This window comes from Pyrus communis, chromosome 4, assembly GCF_041283825.1.
Source record: "Pyrus communis isolate YQ-2024b chromosome 4, ASM4128382v1, whole genome shotgun sequence".
Classification (NCBI taxonomy): Eukaryota; Viridiplantae; Streptophyta; class Magnoliopsida; order Rosales; family Rosaceae; genus Pyrus; species Pyrus communis.
In genome coordinates this window covers 7,453,495-7,470,294 of record NC_142568.1, presented here as the reverse complement: position 1 = coordinate 7,470,294, position 16,800 = coordinate 7,453,495, and the positions used below count along the sequence as shown (strand labels likewise).

At 36.9% G+C, this 16,800-nt stretch overlaps 2 protein-coding genes across 3 annotated transcripts; both read right to left on the bottom strand.

Moving 5' to 3' along the window:
- Positions 1-2,555: 2,555 nt before the first annotated feature.
- On the bottom strand, positions 2,556-5,583 carry LOC137722408 (glycine-rich protein). Its single transcript, XM_068461398.2, has 7 exons — positions 5,338-5,583; positions 4,451-4,950; positions 4,179-4,348; positions 4,017-4,097; positions 3,820-3,895; positions 3,622-3,714; positions 2,556-3,053 (listed from the first exon to the last, which is right to left on the bottom strand). The coding sequence occupies exons 2-7, from the start codon at positions 4,929-4,931 to the stop codon at positions 2,851-2,853; spliced, it is 1,104 nt and encodes a 367-aa protein (XP_068317499.1). The 5' UTR covers positions 4,932-4,950; positions 5,338-5,583; the 3' UTR covers positions 2,556-2,850.
- A 1,765-nt stretch (positions 5,584-7,348) lies between these two features.
- LOC137722615 (putative protein S-acyltransferase 14) lies at positions 7,349-10,873 on the bottom strand. 2 transcript variants are annotated; one of them, XM_068461659.2, is made up of 8 exons: positions 10,415-10,805; positions 9,392-9,611; positions 9,202-9,293; positions 8,937-9,060; positions 8,765-8,850; positions 8,621-8,686; positions 7,736-7,873; positions 7,349-7,653 (listed from the first exon to the last, which is right to left on the bottom strand). In XM_068461659.2, the coding sequence occupies exons 1-7, from the start codon at positions 10,601-10,603 to the stop codon at positions 7,745-7,747; spliced, it is 906 nt and encodes a 301-aa protein (XP_068317760.1). In that variant the 5' UTR covers positions 10,604-10,805; the 3' UTR covers positions 7,349-7,653; positions 7,736-7,744. The 2 variants fall into 2 exon arrangements, with proteins under 2 accessions (XP_068317760.1, XP_068317759.1); XM_068461658.2 differs by having other exon boundaries at positions 7,349-7,873; positions 10,415-10,873.
- Between the last annotated feature and the right edge of the window lie 5,927 nt (positions 10,874-16,800).

The window sequence follows — 16,800 nt, the reverse complement described above, 5'->3', positions numbered from 1 at the left end:
ATGCCATGATTTATTTAATTTTAAAAATGCTATTATGACGTTGAGATTTATATATTATCATGGCATGTTCACATACATTATACTTGCTCATCATGCATGCTTGCACTGGTGTTGTACTCGCCTAAGCCAAGGCCAGGCTTCACGTGTATGTTCACATCGCACCGCACACTCACCTTGGATCCATTGTAGGTGCCAGTCTTGTCCTAGGTTGCAATAGGTAACTAGGACTCGTATGTGATGCGCCTAGCGCCAGTCTTTACATGATTACACCCAGTCATGTTCATGTCAAATTCCCTTTGCATGAACTCATGTGTTAGCATAGATTGATAAGCACATGATTTTTCTTATGCTACAGTTGAGTTATTATGATTGGCGTATTTATGGAATTATTGTTGATTTACATTTGATTTCATACTTATATGTAGTATGATTTTTCGAAAATTGTACATGTTTTACGGCGAGGGGTTAGTATGTTCAGAAAACAAATGTGTTTTTTTCTAAACCTTTGTTTTTGCCCACTCACCCTTATGTTTTTCGCCCCTCCAGGACTTAGCTGAATTCCCTGTGGCGTACGAGGGATCTCTGGCAGTTCTGACATTTCCATAAATAAATGTAGGAGTTTATTTCTGGTGGTGTAATAAGTACCTTAACTAGATTCGACTGCTCTATTTATGTCGTACTGTCATCTATAATATGAACACTTATGTTTTATGGGTTCTTCCCACTATTGCCCACTCTCTACTTTAGATTAAATAAATGTTAGCTTTGGTTTAAATTTATCCATACTTTTATGCTTCACTTTCCTTTTTGGTTACATCACCTTTGGGTGTCGGCCAGCATGCCTCGACTCCGGTTGGGATGTGTCATGCAAGATCAGTTTCAAATTTCTTAGAACTTCTGTAAGGTCAATTTCAAAATTCCTTCATTTATACAATATTAGTTTCAAAATTCCTGCACTTTTGCAAGATCATTTCAGAATCCGTGCATCCAAATCAATAAAAACCTCAAAACTAAATCCCTTCAAAAATACTAAAATTAAAAATAAAAAATCTCAATCGTTCTTAGAGAAAAAAAAAACACGCGTAAATCTAGAAAACAATATGAAGAAAAAATGGAGGAGAGAGAGAGAGAAGTATGAAGAAGAAATAGGAGAGGGAAGAACGAAGGAGGAGGAGAGAGAGAGAATGAGAGAGACAAATGGGAAGGAGATGGAAGAGAGAGAGAGAGAGATAAAAGGAGGAGAAAGAAAGAAACGGTACAAATAAGGAGATAAAGGCTCATTTTTTAATTATAGAGGAGTGAAATTGTAAATGCAAAAGCAATTGGAAAACAACTATGACATCACATGTCACATGGATAAATTGTGTCCCTTTCTGAGATAAAGAAATCTTATAATTTGGATGTATGAATTGGGCAGTAAGGCCATCTCCAACTGCCCGGCCAAAGGGCCATAGACCAAAATATAACTCGCTTTGACACGAAAACCGTCTCCAATTGAGAGTTAGGTCAAAGGGCTTGTGGACCCTACCAGGCCATATTTCATACACCAGGCCAGCGGGCTGGCCAAAAGGAGCCAGCCAACCAGCCCGTTTGCACCAGCCCAAACCCATACTAGTTGACGTTATAACGTCAGATTACTGTTGGATTTGAATTTTATTTTATTTTTAGACAAATTTTTTTATTAAAAAAAATTCTAATTTTTTTTGCCTATAAATACCTAAGTCATTCCTACACCATTTCTCACCTCCTTTTCACTATTTCATATTATCTTACCTCATTTTATTTCAATTATTCACCAATATTTCACATCATTTTCATTATATAAAGATAAGAAATCCGGAGGCTTATTCATTTAGCGACAAGTAGCACTCAAAATATGTCTGAAAACTTTATTTTAATATGATATTTTAATTTAATTAACCATATTAATTCAATTAAAATAATAAATTATGGAAGGGGCTAAAAAATAGCCCCCTTTGGTTGGAGATAGGTTTTTAGTCAAACGGGCTTTGTTTTAGCCTATGAGCCTTTGTACCCCTTGGTTGAAGATGATATAAAATATGGTCTAGCACTGTTCATTCAAAAATAATTTCTTGTAGAACTATAAGGCTAAACATAACCCTTTAACCACCTTTCAGTTGAGGATGGCATAAGGGGCGGCACACTTGGACTCCCAAAAAAGGCTTTTCCCTGCTCGCTATTGGAAATCCGTGTTCGTCGCCCTACTATGCTCACCATTATTTCATTTTATGTAATTGTTCCTTATTTGTATTCTTGCTTTTGTTAGTTTTCGTTTTTAAATTCTTTGGCGAAAATTGGATATGTAGCACCCTGTCATGCGCCACGTAACACGCTACCAGAAAATTTAACGGAAAGACAACGGAAGGGCCAAATTTATTAGACGGACTCATTTTTAGGTACCAAATTAACCGATTCAGAAGGACCATTTTGATTGATACACACGTCAAATTTCATACAAACTAGCGAGCACCTAAATATCATCCAATTAATTAATTTGCCATCCATCAAAATACACATCGAAACGAAGAATAAAATTAATTTTCCAAAAGCAGGAACTCCGTGAATGTTTATTCTCCATTATCAATGAACTAAGGAACCCCCTTAATCAAAGATTCAAGGGTATCAGAGAAGATTCGATTAAGACTACATAACCATATCCATCTCACATAGCATCAATTAAAACTCAACCGTATACAAATGCACGCTACCAACACCCGATGTTCTTCGGCCATGACCACAACATGCAACAAAACACTACGCTATTATGCAGTAAAGCACGAGACCAATGGGACCGATGGCATATTAGGCTCTCATTGTGCTAGCTCGAATCTACGCTCTTCCTCTCCCACGGGAATAGCCACTCTTGTCCTTAACATCTGCTCTCATCCTACTACCAGACTGGTTTGAGTGAGAAGATCCTCCTGCCTTGTCTCTAGCATCTTGAATCATATTGCCGGGGTTCTGTACACGCTCATTGGATGGAAGCGCCCAACCTTCCCGACCGGCCTGCCCATTTCCGCTGCTGCCGGCTCCTAGAAACAAACAAAAAACCATAAAGGGTTAAAATGAAAAAAAACATCGGGGCCCAGTTGGTTCGTGACAATAATAAGAGTTCATAATTTTTCATTTTTAACCTTGGCCTCCATTCAACTAAATCATACAATAGCTCCCCTCATAAAAAGGGAACAGACGAGCAACATATGCAAATAGGGTCATGGACTAGTATGCACCTGTAGCACTTGCACAATTACAACTCGTTATCCCTGAATATATTCCAGGTTGCTAACGCAAACTACCGAGACAAAGCAAGCAACTCTCAAAACCTCTTGAAAAGGGACAGAAAATAATATACAAACAGGCACTAGAAAGCGGTAAGAACTTTACAGGAATTCATCCAGGAATTCTTTCTCACCCACTTAGTGGTATACTCAGTAAACAAACAGCTTAATCAAGTAAAGCAGTAGAAATTAGCAAGTATTCATACGCCGAATATGTTCCCCAGTTTTGTACCCAGAACATATGGCCAACATCAAAACGCAAAAATGATATTTGACCATTGCTGAATGCATGATTTCAGATTAGTAAACAATATAAACTCACCTATATTTTCATAACCACCAAATTTATCAGCCAATCCAGGAAAATGTTTCTTAGCAGTTCCTTTCCATGCATCTTCAAACCCGGAAAGCTCATCTATTATTGAACCAATCAGATACTCCAAGTTAGTCTCTCTATACTTAAACAATTTCATAAGAACCTTGTTGCACAAACATGGCATCGTGTATAAGGTCCACATACCTTCATTAAGATTGTGCAAGGTCTGCATTGTATCCACCTTACCATCTGTTTTGAGCTTCCTCGTAACTGAATGGCCCTAAAAGAAGAATCCTCACTGTAAGTGTCCTACTGGACGTCATGAAATTGATGACCAAAGATTCGAATTGAAAAGGCAAAAGAGACATCAGCATAAGTATCCACATGTCATCATACAACACCTTATTGTGGAGCCCTCTTGATACCCTGTGAGTTGCTTGCCTAGAAGTACTATCAGCTTCCTTGCTTTCTTCAAAAGCCAGCTACCCACACAAAAAGCGGAAATGAGCAAAAGAACTACGAGGCTAAAAAAGGAACGCCATGAATCTTTCACAACTACTTACCCCATCACTCCCCATCCTCCTTGTCTTGGAGGATGTATAATATGTGCCATTAGCACCACCACAAGTGACGGTGGAGCTCTGAAACGTGTAGCTGTGAGCTTGAGGCTGCGCTTGCATAGAATTAGACTGGCTGTAGCTGTCCCTATGCTGCAATTGCTTGCTGCTCCTCTCTGCACCAAAGGGGAAAAAGTAGCCCTAAATATTTTGGACTCAAAAAAGACATTCAACAATTACCAAGGTCCAATAGCAATAAACTAAATAAAACAATCTACCTTCAACTTCATCATCAGGATCCTCAACGTAAGGTTCATTGCTCAGTCCACTGCGCTTTCGAGGATTTTCCTTTTTCTCATTGTTAGCATCTTCGTCTTCATTATCAGAGTTTATCTCCTCAATGATAGGGCCCCGTGATCTCTTGGGCTCTGGAGCCTGATGCTCAATAAACCGATTTGGCTGCATATCCGGAAAATTGGCACCACTGGGACCAAAAACACTCGACTCCAACATCCCTCCAAATGGGGGCATACCTCCAAAAGGAGACATACCTCCAAATGGAGACATACCTCCAAACGGGGACATACCTCCAAATGGGCGAGTGAAGAACGGGTCATCAAACGGATCCCTTCCTCCAAAAAAGTCAGAAATCAAACTCCTCTGACCCCCTAATCCCCCAAAGCCCCCAAAACCGGAAAACGGGTCATTGAAGTCGGAGAAAGAACCCCTCCCACCTGGTCCACCTCTGCCTCTCTGCATTTTCTAGCTACTATAATCCCTGAAGAAAAAAAAAAATTGGGCAACCCCTAACTTTAACACATGCAGTGGATGAAGTGTTTTCCACAATCCAGTGTCACCAAAATTTGAAATTCATTTGATTAATCAAGATAATTTTGTAAAGCAAGCTATAAGCATTTCCCTACGAGCAACATGAACCCTAAATCTAGAAACTTCTTTGCTATACAAATCGAAAAGTAAAGCCCTAAATCGTGTCAGAATTCAACAGGAAAATGATCGCAATTTACACCAAATCACGTATTAATTCACTGATCATCAAACTAAGCAATGATCGCAATTAAATCATAGAGGATGATTATTTTTATTTTTTATTTTTTCCATGTGAATTGCTTTTCTGCAATAAAAAAAAATGTTAAGAAATGAGTACCTCGTCGGAAAGGAAGTAGAAATCGGAGGAAATTGAATCGGAACCGCAGAAAACCCTAATCGGCTCAGTAGCAAATGCTTCGATGAAAGGGGTTTCCAGGTGCCTCTGTGTTGATTGGGTTTTGATGCGCTAGCTCAACCGACTCCAATGGCGGAAGAGAGACGCAGAGAATTCAATCGATGTGCTGGAAGGTTCTAGTATTGTCACCAAACGTCACCGTACAAGTGTTGCCGCCAATGTTACGTGATCTGCCCAAAAAGTTCTCTCTTTTGTTCTTTTGGGCCAGGCGGCCCAGGCCCATTGTTTTCTTTTTCACATTTCCTTTTTCCTTTTTTTTTATGTTTTTTTTTTAACAAACGATGCACCAAAAGCTAAGTGGTAGGTTTAGCCTCATAATAGGCTAATAATAATTTTACTTTTGACGATAATCGAACGTAAAACCTAATAAGTGGGGAAGAATACCTAAGTGACTTTTTCCTTTTTATTATATCCATTGATTATACAGAATAATTCACTCCAAACCACTCATGATATCAAGATTTGGTTGTATAAGCTTCACTTTGGGTCTTGATTAAATGTTCTGAAGTTTTTTTCGTACGAGTTTATTGCTTAATATGCAGACGTCCTGCACGCTTATAGCTTATTTATTAAAATATCGTGTTTTTTATTAAAAAAAAAAAAGCTTAGTTGAATTAATAGTTTCCGTGGTGATAAAGTAGTTAAAAGATAGCAAAAATCCTTAAAAAATTAGACTTTAAGCTCTTGTGGTAAAGTCTGTTAGGAATATTTATGCCCAAAATTAAAAATTCTGTCAATTTTCTGTTAATTATTAGTATGCGAGCTAGCCCCACGTGCTAACAATTAGCGAAGAATTCCATTTTAGCCTAATATGTGTGGCTCACATGCTAACAATTAACAGAAAGTTGACGGAATTTTTAATTTTGTGCATAAATCCTAACAGACTTCATCATAGGAGCTTATATCCTAGTTTTTCTTTTTTACCGCAAAAGCTATCTTCCAATTACCCTATCACTACGGGGACTAATAATCCAATTAGGCCAAAAAAAAAAAAAAATCAATGACTTTCTTTCAACTAAAAGTGTGAATTCTATAAATTTGTGTAAGTAGGTTTACTTTTGGCAAAATGATAACCACACATTTTTTTTCTCTTTTACACATTTTTGTGTGAATTTGATAAATATGTTGTTTTCATTTGATTTGTTCAGTCCAATAATCATAAAAAATAAAAAAAATTATATAACAAAAGAGGTATGTGTGGGTATGAGTTCCCATCCGCATAGATTTTTCAGTGTGACCATCACACGAGATGGTACACCACATTGTCCTTATATAAATGGTGAGTTATGTGTGTTAAAAGGTTAATAACTTAAAAATTAAAAATTTCCACCAGTTGCATAAAAACACGTAATGTATCATCCGTGCTTCCGTTACTAACTTAAAAATTTCCAGTTGCATAAAAATTTCCACCAGTTGCATAACTTAAAAATTAAAAATTTCTCCTACCTTTGAAGATACCTTGCTAAAAAGTGCTTTGAGGCGGCATAGTTTCCCTGGGTATTTGATAGATTTAACAGTGTCATATGTGCATACAAACTAACCATTGGACAGGGAGCATGTATGGGTAAATTGATAATATGAAGCATAATAAGTGCCCATTTTATTGATAATAGGCTTATCTACGTCAGTCCGTCCGAAATTTGAACTTGCTCTTACTTTGCCCTATAAAACTCTTTTTTTTTCTTTTTTTTGTTTTTTGTTTCTTTCTCAAGAAGTATCATGCTTATTTCTATTCTGTCAAATAAATGTTAGAATAACTTATGTGGCGCAAGCAAGTTTAACTCAGTCATTCCTCCTCTCTCTCTCTCTCTCTCTCTCTCTCTCTCTCTCTCATCCAGTCCCCCCAAAGCAGAGCCATTTTTCAATTAGACACAAAGAAACAGTAAAATCCGAAATCTCATCCACAACTCAAACGACAATCTAGATGCTGCACTTTTCTGTAATCCAAGAGATTAAGGAGAAATTGGTACAAGGTGGAGATATTCACAGGATCAATTCAACAAGCCTGCACACAACATTAGGAACGGAACAAGTTGTATGAAAAAATGCTCACGTTCCTCGTGGAAATCACACATTACATCACTATATAAATTGTATCGACCAAAGAATCTATGCGCGTAAATTCGCCAATTGAGCCAGTCCTCAATTCACTTCCAGCCATGATGTCTGCCAAGCAAAAGTATTATCTGAGCTGCTGCCTGTGCATGCAGGTCAATGCAGTGTTGACGAGCAAAGAGCCTTGTACGAAAGAAACACAAATTTCAGCTTCCCTTATACGTGTGCATAAGAGGAGAGAACTGCAACATTGTCCCTTCGCTACCATGAGTACTTATAATGGCTGAAGTGCATTCAACTCGGGCCTTGTTGGATAATCAATACCCTGGAGAGCTGGTATCCGTCTTAAATCCTCCTCCGAATATGCAGGGATGAACCAGTACCACTTATCCGTCCCAAACACCTAACAAAATAATGGTAAATTCAACATTACATACAACAGCGTATACTTCTGCAAATCAGACAACTAGTTCAGTTAGGTTTTGGTACAACTTTCTAACATATTCTTCACAAACTTGGGGGAAAAATCAGCACTGTTTATCCTCTACAGGCAAAGTATAACTTTCAGTTCTGATCATTTATGGGGGTTTTGAAGTCAATTGTGGGGGTTGGATTTGCAAAATTGATCTAATTTCAAGCTGGTAATTTCGTTTTGTTGAGGATCATAGAATAACACCTACAAAAAGGGGGTGGGGGAGGCCATCCTCATGGACGTAAACCGGATTCAGATATTGCATTACCAAAATGCTGTACAAGTTTGGTTAGTTTTCCCGCAAATGCTGTTGCTTTTAATAAAATATGCAAGTGAGTGCGTGCTGCAACTGATTACAGAAGGAACGTATGGAATTGCATGTCAGTAATAAGGTAATATATGTTATAAGGTGGTGTATCTCACTCTCAGGCACATAAGACGTTACAGCTGATCAAAGATTAATGGTTTGACATTAATTAGAAGGGTCATACATAAAAGACAGAGAATTTATGGTATTGGTAAGGCAAAGGCAAAGGCAAAGAATCTAGCAAAAGAATCAATTTAAGAATTCATAGTATTGGTTAGAATATAAATTAAACACACACACAGCAACCACCAAAAAAAAAAAAAACAAAAACAAAACAAAAAAAACAAAAAAGACAGAACAAACAATCAAACCTGTTCAAAGTTTTTCTTCCGACCAAGGTCATACTGCCATTTAGTAGTGGCTTTCTTCTCGTACGCCTGATGAAATCAAGAATCTCATATAAGAAATACTAGAATAAGCCATAGAATCACATTCAGTATAATAAAAGCCATCACCTCAATAGTGGTGGTATTGGACGCCACCAATGATAGGTGCATGATCATGAAGCCAAAAACACTCAAAGCAAATGCGAAGTTCAAAACTGAAAATGGCAATCGCAAATATGAGAAAATACGGATGATGTCAAATTGGAAAATAATTCAGAAAATTGATCATCTAAAAACTTACCAAATGTGATAAAACTAGCTGCAACAGTGCCCAATGTTCCCGGTATCTCCTCTTCAGTAAAAAATGCCATAAAATACTTGAATAATGATAAGGTGACAAGAGTTGTCTCAAGAAATGTGTAAAACTGCAATAAAGTAATAAAGATACAAATACAAAGTCATACATCAAATAATTTCTCATTTAATTCAAGTAGTTACTGCTTATCTTGTCAGTAAGTAAATTGTGCCTCTCAAGAGATTTAAACAAACATAGTGCAGTAACATACCAAGAAGAGAAGGAAGTACTTGTAATTCAGTGCACCAACACAGTTGACCACCCAAACACAATGATGGTCCATTTTCAATATACACCTCCCACCTAAAACAAACACATAAATGGAAAGAATGAACCTTTCATTCTTTGTCCAACACCAGATATACATTTTCAAAAGAGGCAACTGGAATAAAAGTACTCACAAACAGAACAATGATGGCAACGAGGTGGTTTATAGTGGTTGCACTTCCGACAAAACCGTATTTTTTGATTTGCTGGATCACTGACCATGGTGGATTGGTCTGATCCCACCAATGGGGCTTCATCACCTGTCTCCTCATCGATTGCAGGCCTCCAATTTGGTGGAACGCGCCCAGGATCCGTCAAAACAACATTAAAGTAGCTCCACAACAGCATCACCAACTACATAACCAAATTAACTTTCCCAAACTTAATACTTTCCAATTTGCAAAGTTGAATTTATCACCATTCTCAACTTAAGCGTTCAAAATCGGAAAAATTCAAAAAACCAAAAAAGGAACTAAATCTTCAAAACCTCGAATTAAAATTCCTTTTTCCAACTTCCCATTAAAATGTGTCACATTTAAATTGTTGCGGCCAAAGAAATTTACTACACTCATATGGATGAGAACACTATATGCACGAAGGCAATCTTCAATCCTCTACCAATAACGTTTCCCTTAATCTGAAGTAGTTAAGAAAATCTCTGAGAAGCGTCAAACACAAAATATGTCACTTTCCCAGCTTGTAAAGTAGAAAACTCAAGTCACTAGCTTTACTACCCAATTGCTCTCTTTGATTCCAACACATAAATAGCAAATTTCAAAGCATTTTACTATGTTTTCATTGCTCCATTTTTTCCCCTTATCAAATAGTCCAATAGAAAGGTTGGCGCAACAGAAAGGTCGTTCTTCGTTGGAACAACTTTTTTGCAAAGCAAGGATAAGACTGCTTACGATAGACGTCCTCCCAACCCTTGCAAAGCGAGGAGCTCTGTTGGCTTGGGGTCGTCCTGTTTTTTTTATCAAATAATCCAAACATAAAGCAAAACCTTCTAGCTTAATATACAAAACTCTCACCAATTCTTACATATCACGCATTCATATATGAAGTTATGCATATTCATAATTTCTAGGTAAATTAAATTAAATTAAGAATGAAAATTGATTAAAATAGATAAAAATTTAGGGGGAAACGGGAATTACCAGAAAATGGAACAAGATCAAGAGAGGGAAGGCAATGACGAAATTGACACCTCCGCTAAGGATGCTAGGTAAATAATTGACCAAAACGACGGCGTAGTAGGTGAGCCCGACTATGGCGACAACCACCAGCACCATCACGTAGCCGAGGGCGCGCAGAGCCGTACATAACTTGAACGCGTTCCACGCCATTGCTGCTTCTCCTGATCGACCTTTTTCCACAGATGAATCAAACCATGAAAAATCAGGAATCCCTAAGAATTTGAAATCAAGATTTTGGGGAATCGGAATTCCATTTCCCCATTTGGGATCCGACGGAAAGTTGACGAATTTTGATTGAAATTTGAGGATGGGATTCAAATGGTCGGGAGACTAATTCAACACGTTGTGATTTGGAGACATTTGTTTTTGTTTTTTTCTTTCTTTCCCAATTCTTTTTTCTTTCTTTTTTTTGAGAAACTTATTATTTTATTTTGGATTTTTATTACAAATAGTCATTAAAATTGAGCCTCGCTATCAAGATGGTTCTTAAAATTAAAAATCAAATAATGTAGTTTCTAAAAATAGGTGTCGCAGATCAATATGGTCATTCAGTCACAATTCTGTTAAATATTGATGTGGCACATAAATAGGCCCCATAAGATTTACAGGTTTTTATCACAAATGGTCCCCGAAATTGACCCACACCATTAAGATGGTCCCTAAAATTGACCAAAACCATCAATATGATATTTGAAATTGAAAATCAATTAATGTAGTCCTTGAAAATAGGTGTCGCAAATCAATATGACTATTTCGTCACAATTCTGTAAAACAATGTGTTATGTGCTGATGTGGGTTTAATAATTAATTAAAAAAGTTGTCTAAATGCCTTTTTGCACAATGAAATTTTTTTTTTCTTATAGTAAGGCCTACTCCGAAGAGAAATCCCTTCCATAAATTCTCGAAGGCACAAGGCATAACCAAGGCCTATGAGGGGGTGTGGGAATAGTTTTCAACCAACAATAGACACACCTCGGTTATAACCTTATTATCTCAAGGCAGACATCGTCGTTCTTTGCATCACCGGACCACCAGGAAAGCGTCAAACAAGCTTTCCAAGATTAACGTTGTGAGGATGTTGATCACCTAGTTAACGGTGATGTCCCAGAAGTCGTTAACAATGGGCAAAGCCGTCACCAAAAGTGATCTCGAATCCAGGTTCAATTCGGTGAAAGGTGTCGAAGTGTGTATTGAATTTTTTTTCAGAGAATAAAGAGCGAAGGAGGTAGAGAAATATGGACTAGGATCAGAGGTGATTGCAGGACTGGGTTTTTTTGTTGACAATTTTTTTATTAACTATTAAATTATTAAGCCTATATGTAATTTTTTTTAATTTAATTAGACTTGTGTGATCCATTTATGTGTTACATCAGCACATTACATAATTTTTGACAAAATTGTAACGGAATGACTACATTGATTTGAGACACTTACTTGCGGGACTACATTGATCAATTTTCAATTTCAGAGACCATTTTGATGTCGCGGGTCAATTTCAAGGACCATTTTGATATCGCAAGTCAATTTCAGCAAGGACCATCTTAATAATGAGGGTCAATTTTAAGGACCATTTGTAATAAACCTTTTATTTTTTGTCTGAAAAAAGGAAGAGTAGTTTTATTTACACCCCACAAATTTACGAAACCACCCACATTCAAAAAATTCTTAAAAATTCCTACAAATTTCCAATTTTACCCCTGATTTTTCTGTACCCTCCCCACCTCGGTCCTAACAACGAAAGAAAGAGCGACAAACACCCCAACTGGACAACAACCTCTTATTACCTCCGTCGTCGGAGTCGTCAATCCACTCTGGTCACCTCTTCTCTAGCCTCTCTCCCGTCTTCAATTTTTTACAAAGTTCCCAATTTCATACAAAAGCCAAAACTTTAAGCAAAACCCAAGCAACCAATTTAAAGTCTTTGTCAAACTTCAAGCAATAAAATTTTCTATCACCGAACATCAACAATCAAACGCCTCCAATCCACAATATTCTTCCAAATCAATTAACTTGTTTACATTCCAAAACCCAAGTCAACAAACAGAGTTCAACACAATAAATGGATGGCATTAGTTAATTTGACATACCAACTGTAAATATTGAGATCATTTCAAGGGTGGTGCTATGGTGGTTGACTATCGGCAAAGGGATTGGTTGGTGCCATTTCTTTTTTTTTTTTCCCAACCAATAAAGGTAAAAGAGGAAGATCAATTGGAAAAAAAAAATGCAGGTGTCTTCATAAAATTGTGGGGTGTTAATAAAACTACCTAAAAAAGACATATTTGTTTTGGTATTTTCCAATTTCAAATCATCTAATCATTGAAAATCCAAAGGTTCTCAGCAAGCCACATCATGGAGACGTTCGGCTCCGCTGTTTATCTAATGCAGCGAAGCCCACCCGTGTAGAGCTTGTACCACTTACCGTTTTTCACACATGTGTTAAACACACCTGATATTAAAAATTAAAAAAAAATGGTTGGCGTCAGCATAACGTCAACATGCCTGTTTGGGTAAGGTAGGAGTTTAGATGCTCGAGCATTTGGGCGGGCTTTGCTTGGCCCACCACTTGTCCTTGCAATTTTGGACCATAGATGGATTCTAGGTTGGAGGGCAAGTTTTGGGCCTTGCCTTTGCCTTGCACCAACTGCGAGATGCTCTAATTAGCAAACCCACTAGTTCTTTAGATAACAAAAAAATTAAGGGAATTGTTATTAGCACTCCAAAAATCTCATTTTACACTCCAAACTTTCTATAATATGAAAGAAAAATACACTAGTGAGGAGTTTAGAATGAGATTTTTGGAGTGCCAATAACACTTTCCAAAATTAATTGAATTTCACTTTGTTACAAACTTATTAAGGGTGGGCTCAATTGGATTTAAACCTGAGTTGACATATGAAAGTGAAAGTATAATTATATTTGAATTGGTCCAGTTTAGTTTTTTGTAATTAAACCAAACCAATCCATGACTAGACATTATGAATTAGAATTGAATTGTAATGGAGTGCATTGAGGATAAATAATTCAATGCTTTGTTGGTGCAAATTCCACATATTAGTGAGTTTGATTTCTATAAAATAGTCAATCATATCTATTAAACTTATATTGCAGTAATGTTGTAGGAATCAAACTCGAGCAATTCAATTGATCAAAATCCGAGCATAAAGCTCGGGACTTTATGGTGTTTACGTCCTCCACCATGATCCAAATTCAACCAACCGGGACCTCGTCAGAGTTGTTTACATTGACAAAGATATATATTAGTATTACACACCCCGTGATGGAAGTTATAGTTGTTGAAAAATTATATATTATAATATTAATTATTATAATATGTAACTAATATTTGAATGAAAAATGGTTGTAACCGTTGGTTGGATTCAACAGTGTATGTATCTTTTTCCAAATGGAAAGGGACCGTTGTATATTTACTGTTAGTCAAAGGATGTATATTGTTAGTTTCCCAAAAAAAAAAAAGGATGTACATTGTTTTTTTAACAAACAATATTATTCATATTAAGTGGAGGGGATGGGCTTAACTTCACAATGAGCTAGCAATATTGTGGTTCAAATTCGTCTTTAGCGAGAATCGAACTTAAAACCTCTCACTTGCAAGTGAAAAGGAATACCACTAGACCGTAGTACTAAATGACTTTACTTAATATTTTTTAATAACGATATTATCTACACTAAAGAGAGATGGGCTTAGCCATATAATATGCTAGCAATAATGTGATTCAAATTTGTTTTTGACGAGAATCGAACCTAAGACCTTTCTCACTTACAAGTGAAAAGGAATACCACTTGACCGTAATACTAAGTGGCTGCCAAATGATGTATACTTAAAGATGAAAAATTACATCTCTTTAATAAGAAGTATGTGGGTTCTATTTAAAACCATGAAACCATTATCATTAAGGAGTAGAAAATAGAATTAATTCTTATTCTTGAGAAATAGAGTTTCCCCACTTTATTTCTCTCATTCTTCGTTTGTTAAATTCCGAGATGTGTCTTGAAAGTACGGAATATATAAAGTATTGACACACAATCCAGAACATCATAACAATTTTCTGTTTGCTTAGTGTAACCAATTGTTGTCTTAGTATAATTAGTTATACTTAATTAGATGCTAATTATGATTAGCAGGTGTATATATATACACAATTGTAATGACTCATTAATTCAATGAAACAGAATCTTTCATAAATCTCATATGGTATCAACTGCCTTTGCTTAACCGCCTCTTCGTGATCCTCTCCACCTTTTCGCGATTCTCATCGATCTTCGTCTCTCGATTGATTCTCTTCGTGCTTTCATTGGCAATTTTCTTCAATTCTTGATCGATTCTCCATTTTTTTTTTATCTTTAATCTCTGTTTCTCTCTGTCTATCTGATGGTATCTTCAGCTTCTTCTCTTGCGAATCCTGACATTCTTGCCCCAAATTCATCTTTGATGAACCCTAACCCTAATTCCCCAATTTCATCTATTTCTTCGATCACAATCCAAAACATTAGTTGTATGGTTCCCACGAAGCTTAAACGAGACAATTATCTTATATCGAAGGTGTTCTTTGCTCCAATTTTTCACCGTTACAAACTCACTAGAATTCTTGACGACACTGAAGTGTGTCCACCGTCATTTCTTCTTGACAATTCTGGCCACATCACCGATGCTCCGAATCATGCCTTTGAAGCTTGGTATGAGAAGGATCAAAGCATCCTCATTTGGTTAAATTCCACTTTATCTGAAGAAATCATAGCTTTCACCATTGGTGTATCTTCATCTCACGAATTGTGGATCAATCTTGAATAACGCTTCGGTGGAGTCTCTGTTGCGCACATTCACCAACTTCACACTCGCCTTGACTCAGTTAAGAAATGTGATCTTTCAATCTCTGAATACATTCAACAAATCAAAAGTATTTTGGATGCTTTAATGGCTATCAGCACGCCAGTTTCTGATCATGATCTTATTACTGTTACGCTCAATGGCCTCTCTGATGAGTACGAGTTCTTCATTGACTCTATAATACTGTGAATTTCCTCCGCAACTCTTAATGAACTTCATGTTTATTGATCAACAAAGAACTCTTTATGAGTCGGAAGAAGAAATCTGTTGTTTCTTCTGTTACAGAACCTTTTCATGCATATGTTCCTCAGTCTCAACACTCTCTGGCTTCGATTCTTCCAATGCCTTAATTTAATGCCTTTCCTCAAGCATTTGTTGCTCCATACTCCAACTATAATTCTTCTAAGAATTGTTGAGGCAGCAATTGTGGTCACAATCGTGGCAATAATCGTGGCAAAAATCGCAGTTTCAACAATTATCGTGGGACTGGTAATTTCCAAGGCAACTCCTATAATCCAAGTTGTTCTTCAGGAGGCTTAAATCGACAATACTCTGGTGGCTGAGTTCCCTGTCAAATTTGTCACTCTCAGGATCATGAAGCAATTGACTGTTTTGAATGCATGAATCATGCGTTTGCTGGGCAAAATTCCACCAACTAAATTAGCAACAATGTGTGCTCACACCATTACTAAATCTACCTTTCCTACCTGGATTTTGGACTCTGGAGCTACCTCGCATATCACGAATGATATCTCTGCTATTCATTCTCCTATGCCTTATCATGGTGAAAATAAGGTTTATATCGGTGATGGTCAAGGTATGCCCATTCACCACACCAGTACTTCTGTTCTTAAAACTCCAACTTGCAACATTTAAGTTGAACAATGTTCTCCATGTTCCTCATATGAAGTTTAATCTCCTCTCTGCATATCAATTTTTAAAGGATAATTACTATCAATTAAGCCTTGATTCTGATGGTTCTATAATCAAAGACCGTTCTACAGGGAGGATGCTTTTTCAAGGGCTAGTTAACTCTGGCTTTTATCATGTGCAAGGTACTTCACCTGCTTCTGCTTGTGCTCCAGATTCTCCATCATCCTATGCTAATATTAGTACTCCAGCTTCCATACAACTTTGGCATAAGAGGCTTGGACATTCCTTTTCTGCAATCTTCCGGAAGATTTTAAGTAGAAATATGCTTGCTTACACTGGAAAACAATTTGTATCTTTCTTTTGTCAAGATTGTGCAATTGGTAAAAATAATAAGTTGCCATTTTCTGTAAGCACTAGAATTACTACTCACAGTTTAGAACTTGTTCACTGTGATGTTTGGGGCCCTGCTCCTATCTCCTCTATTAGTGGATATAAATTCTATGTTTTGTTTGTTAATGAGTTTACCAAATATAGTTGGCTATTTCCTTTAAAGTTCAAATCTGAGGTCGTCTCCATATTTGTGCATTTTAAATCATATGTTGAGAATTTGATTGAAAACAAAATC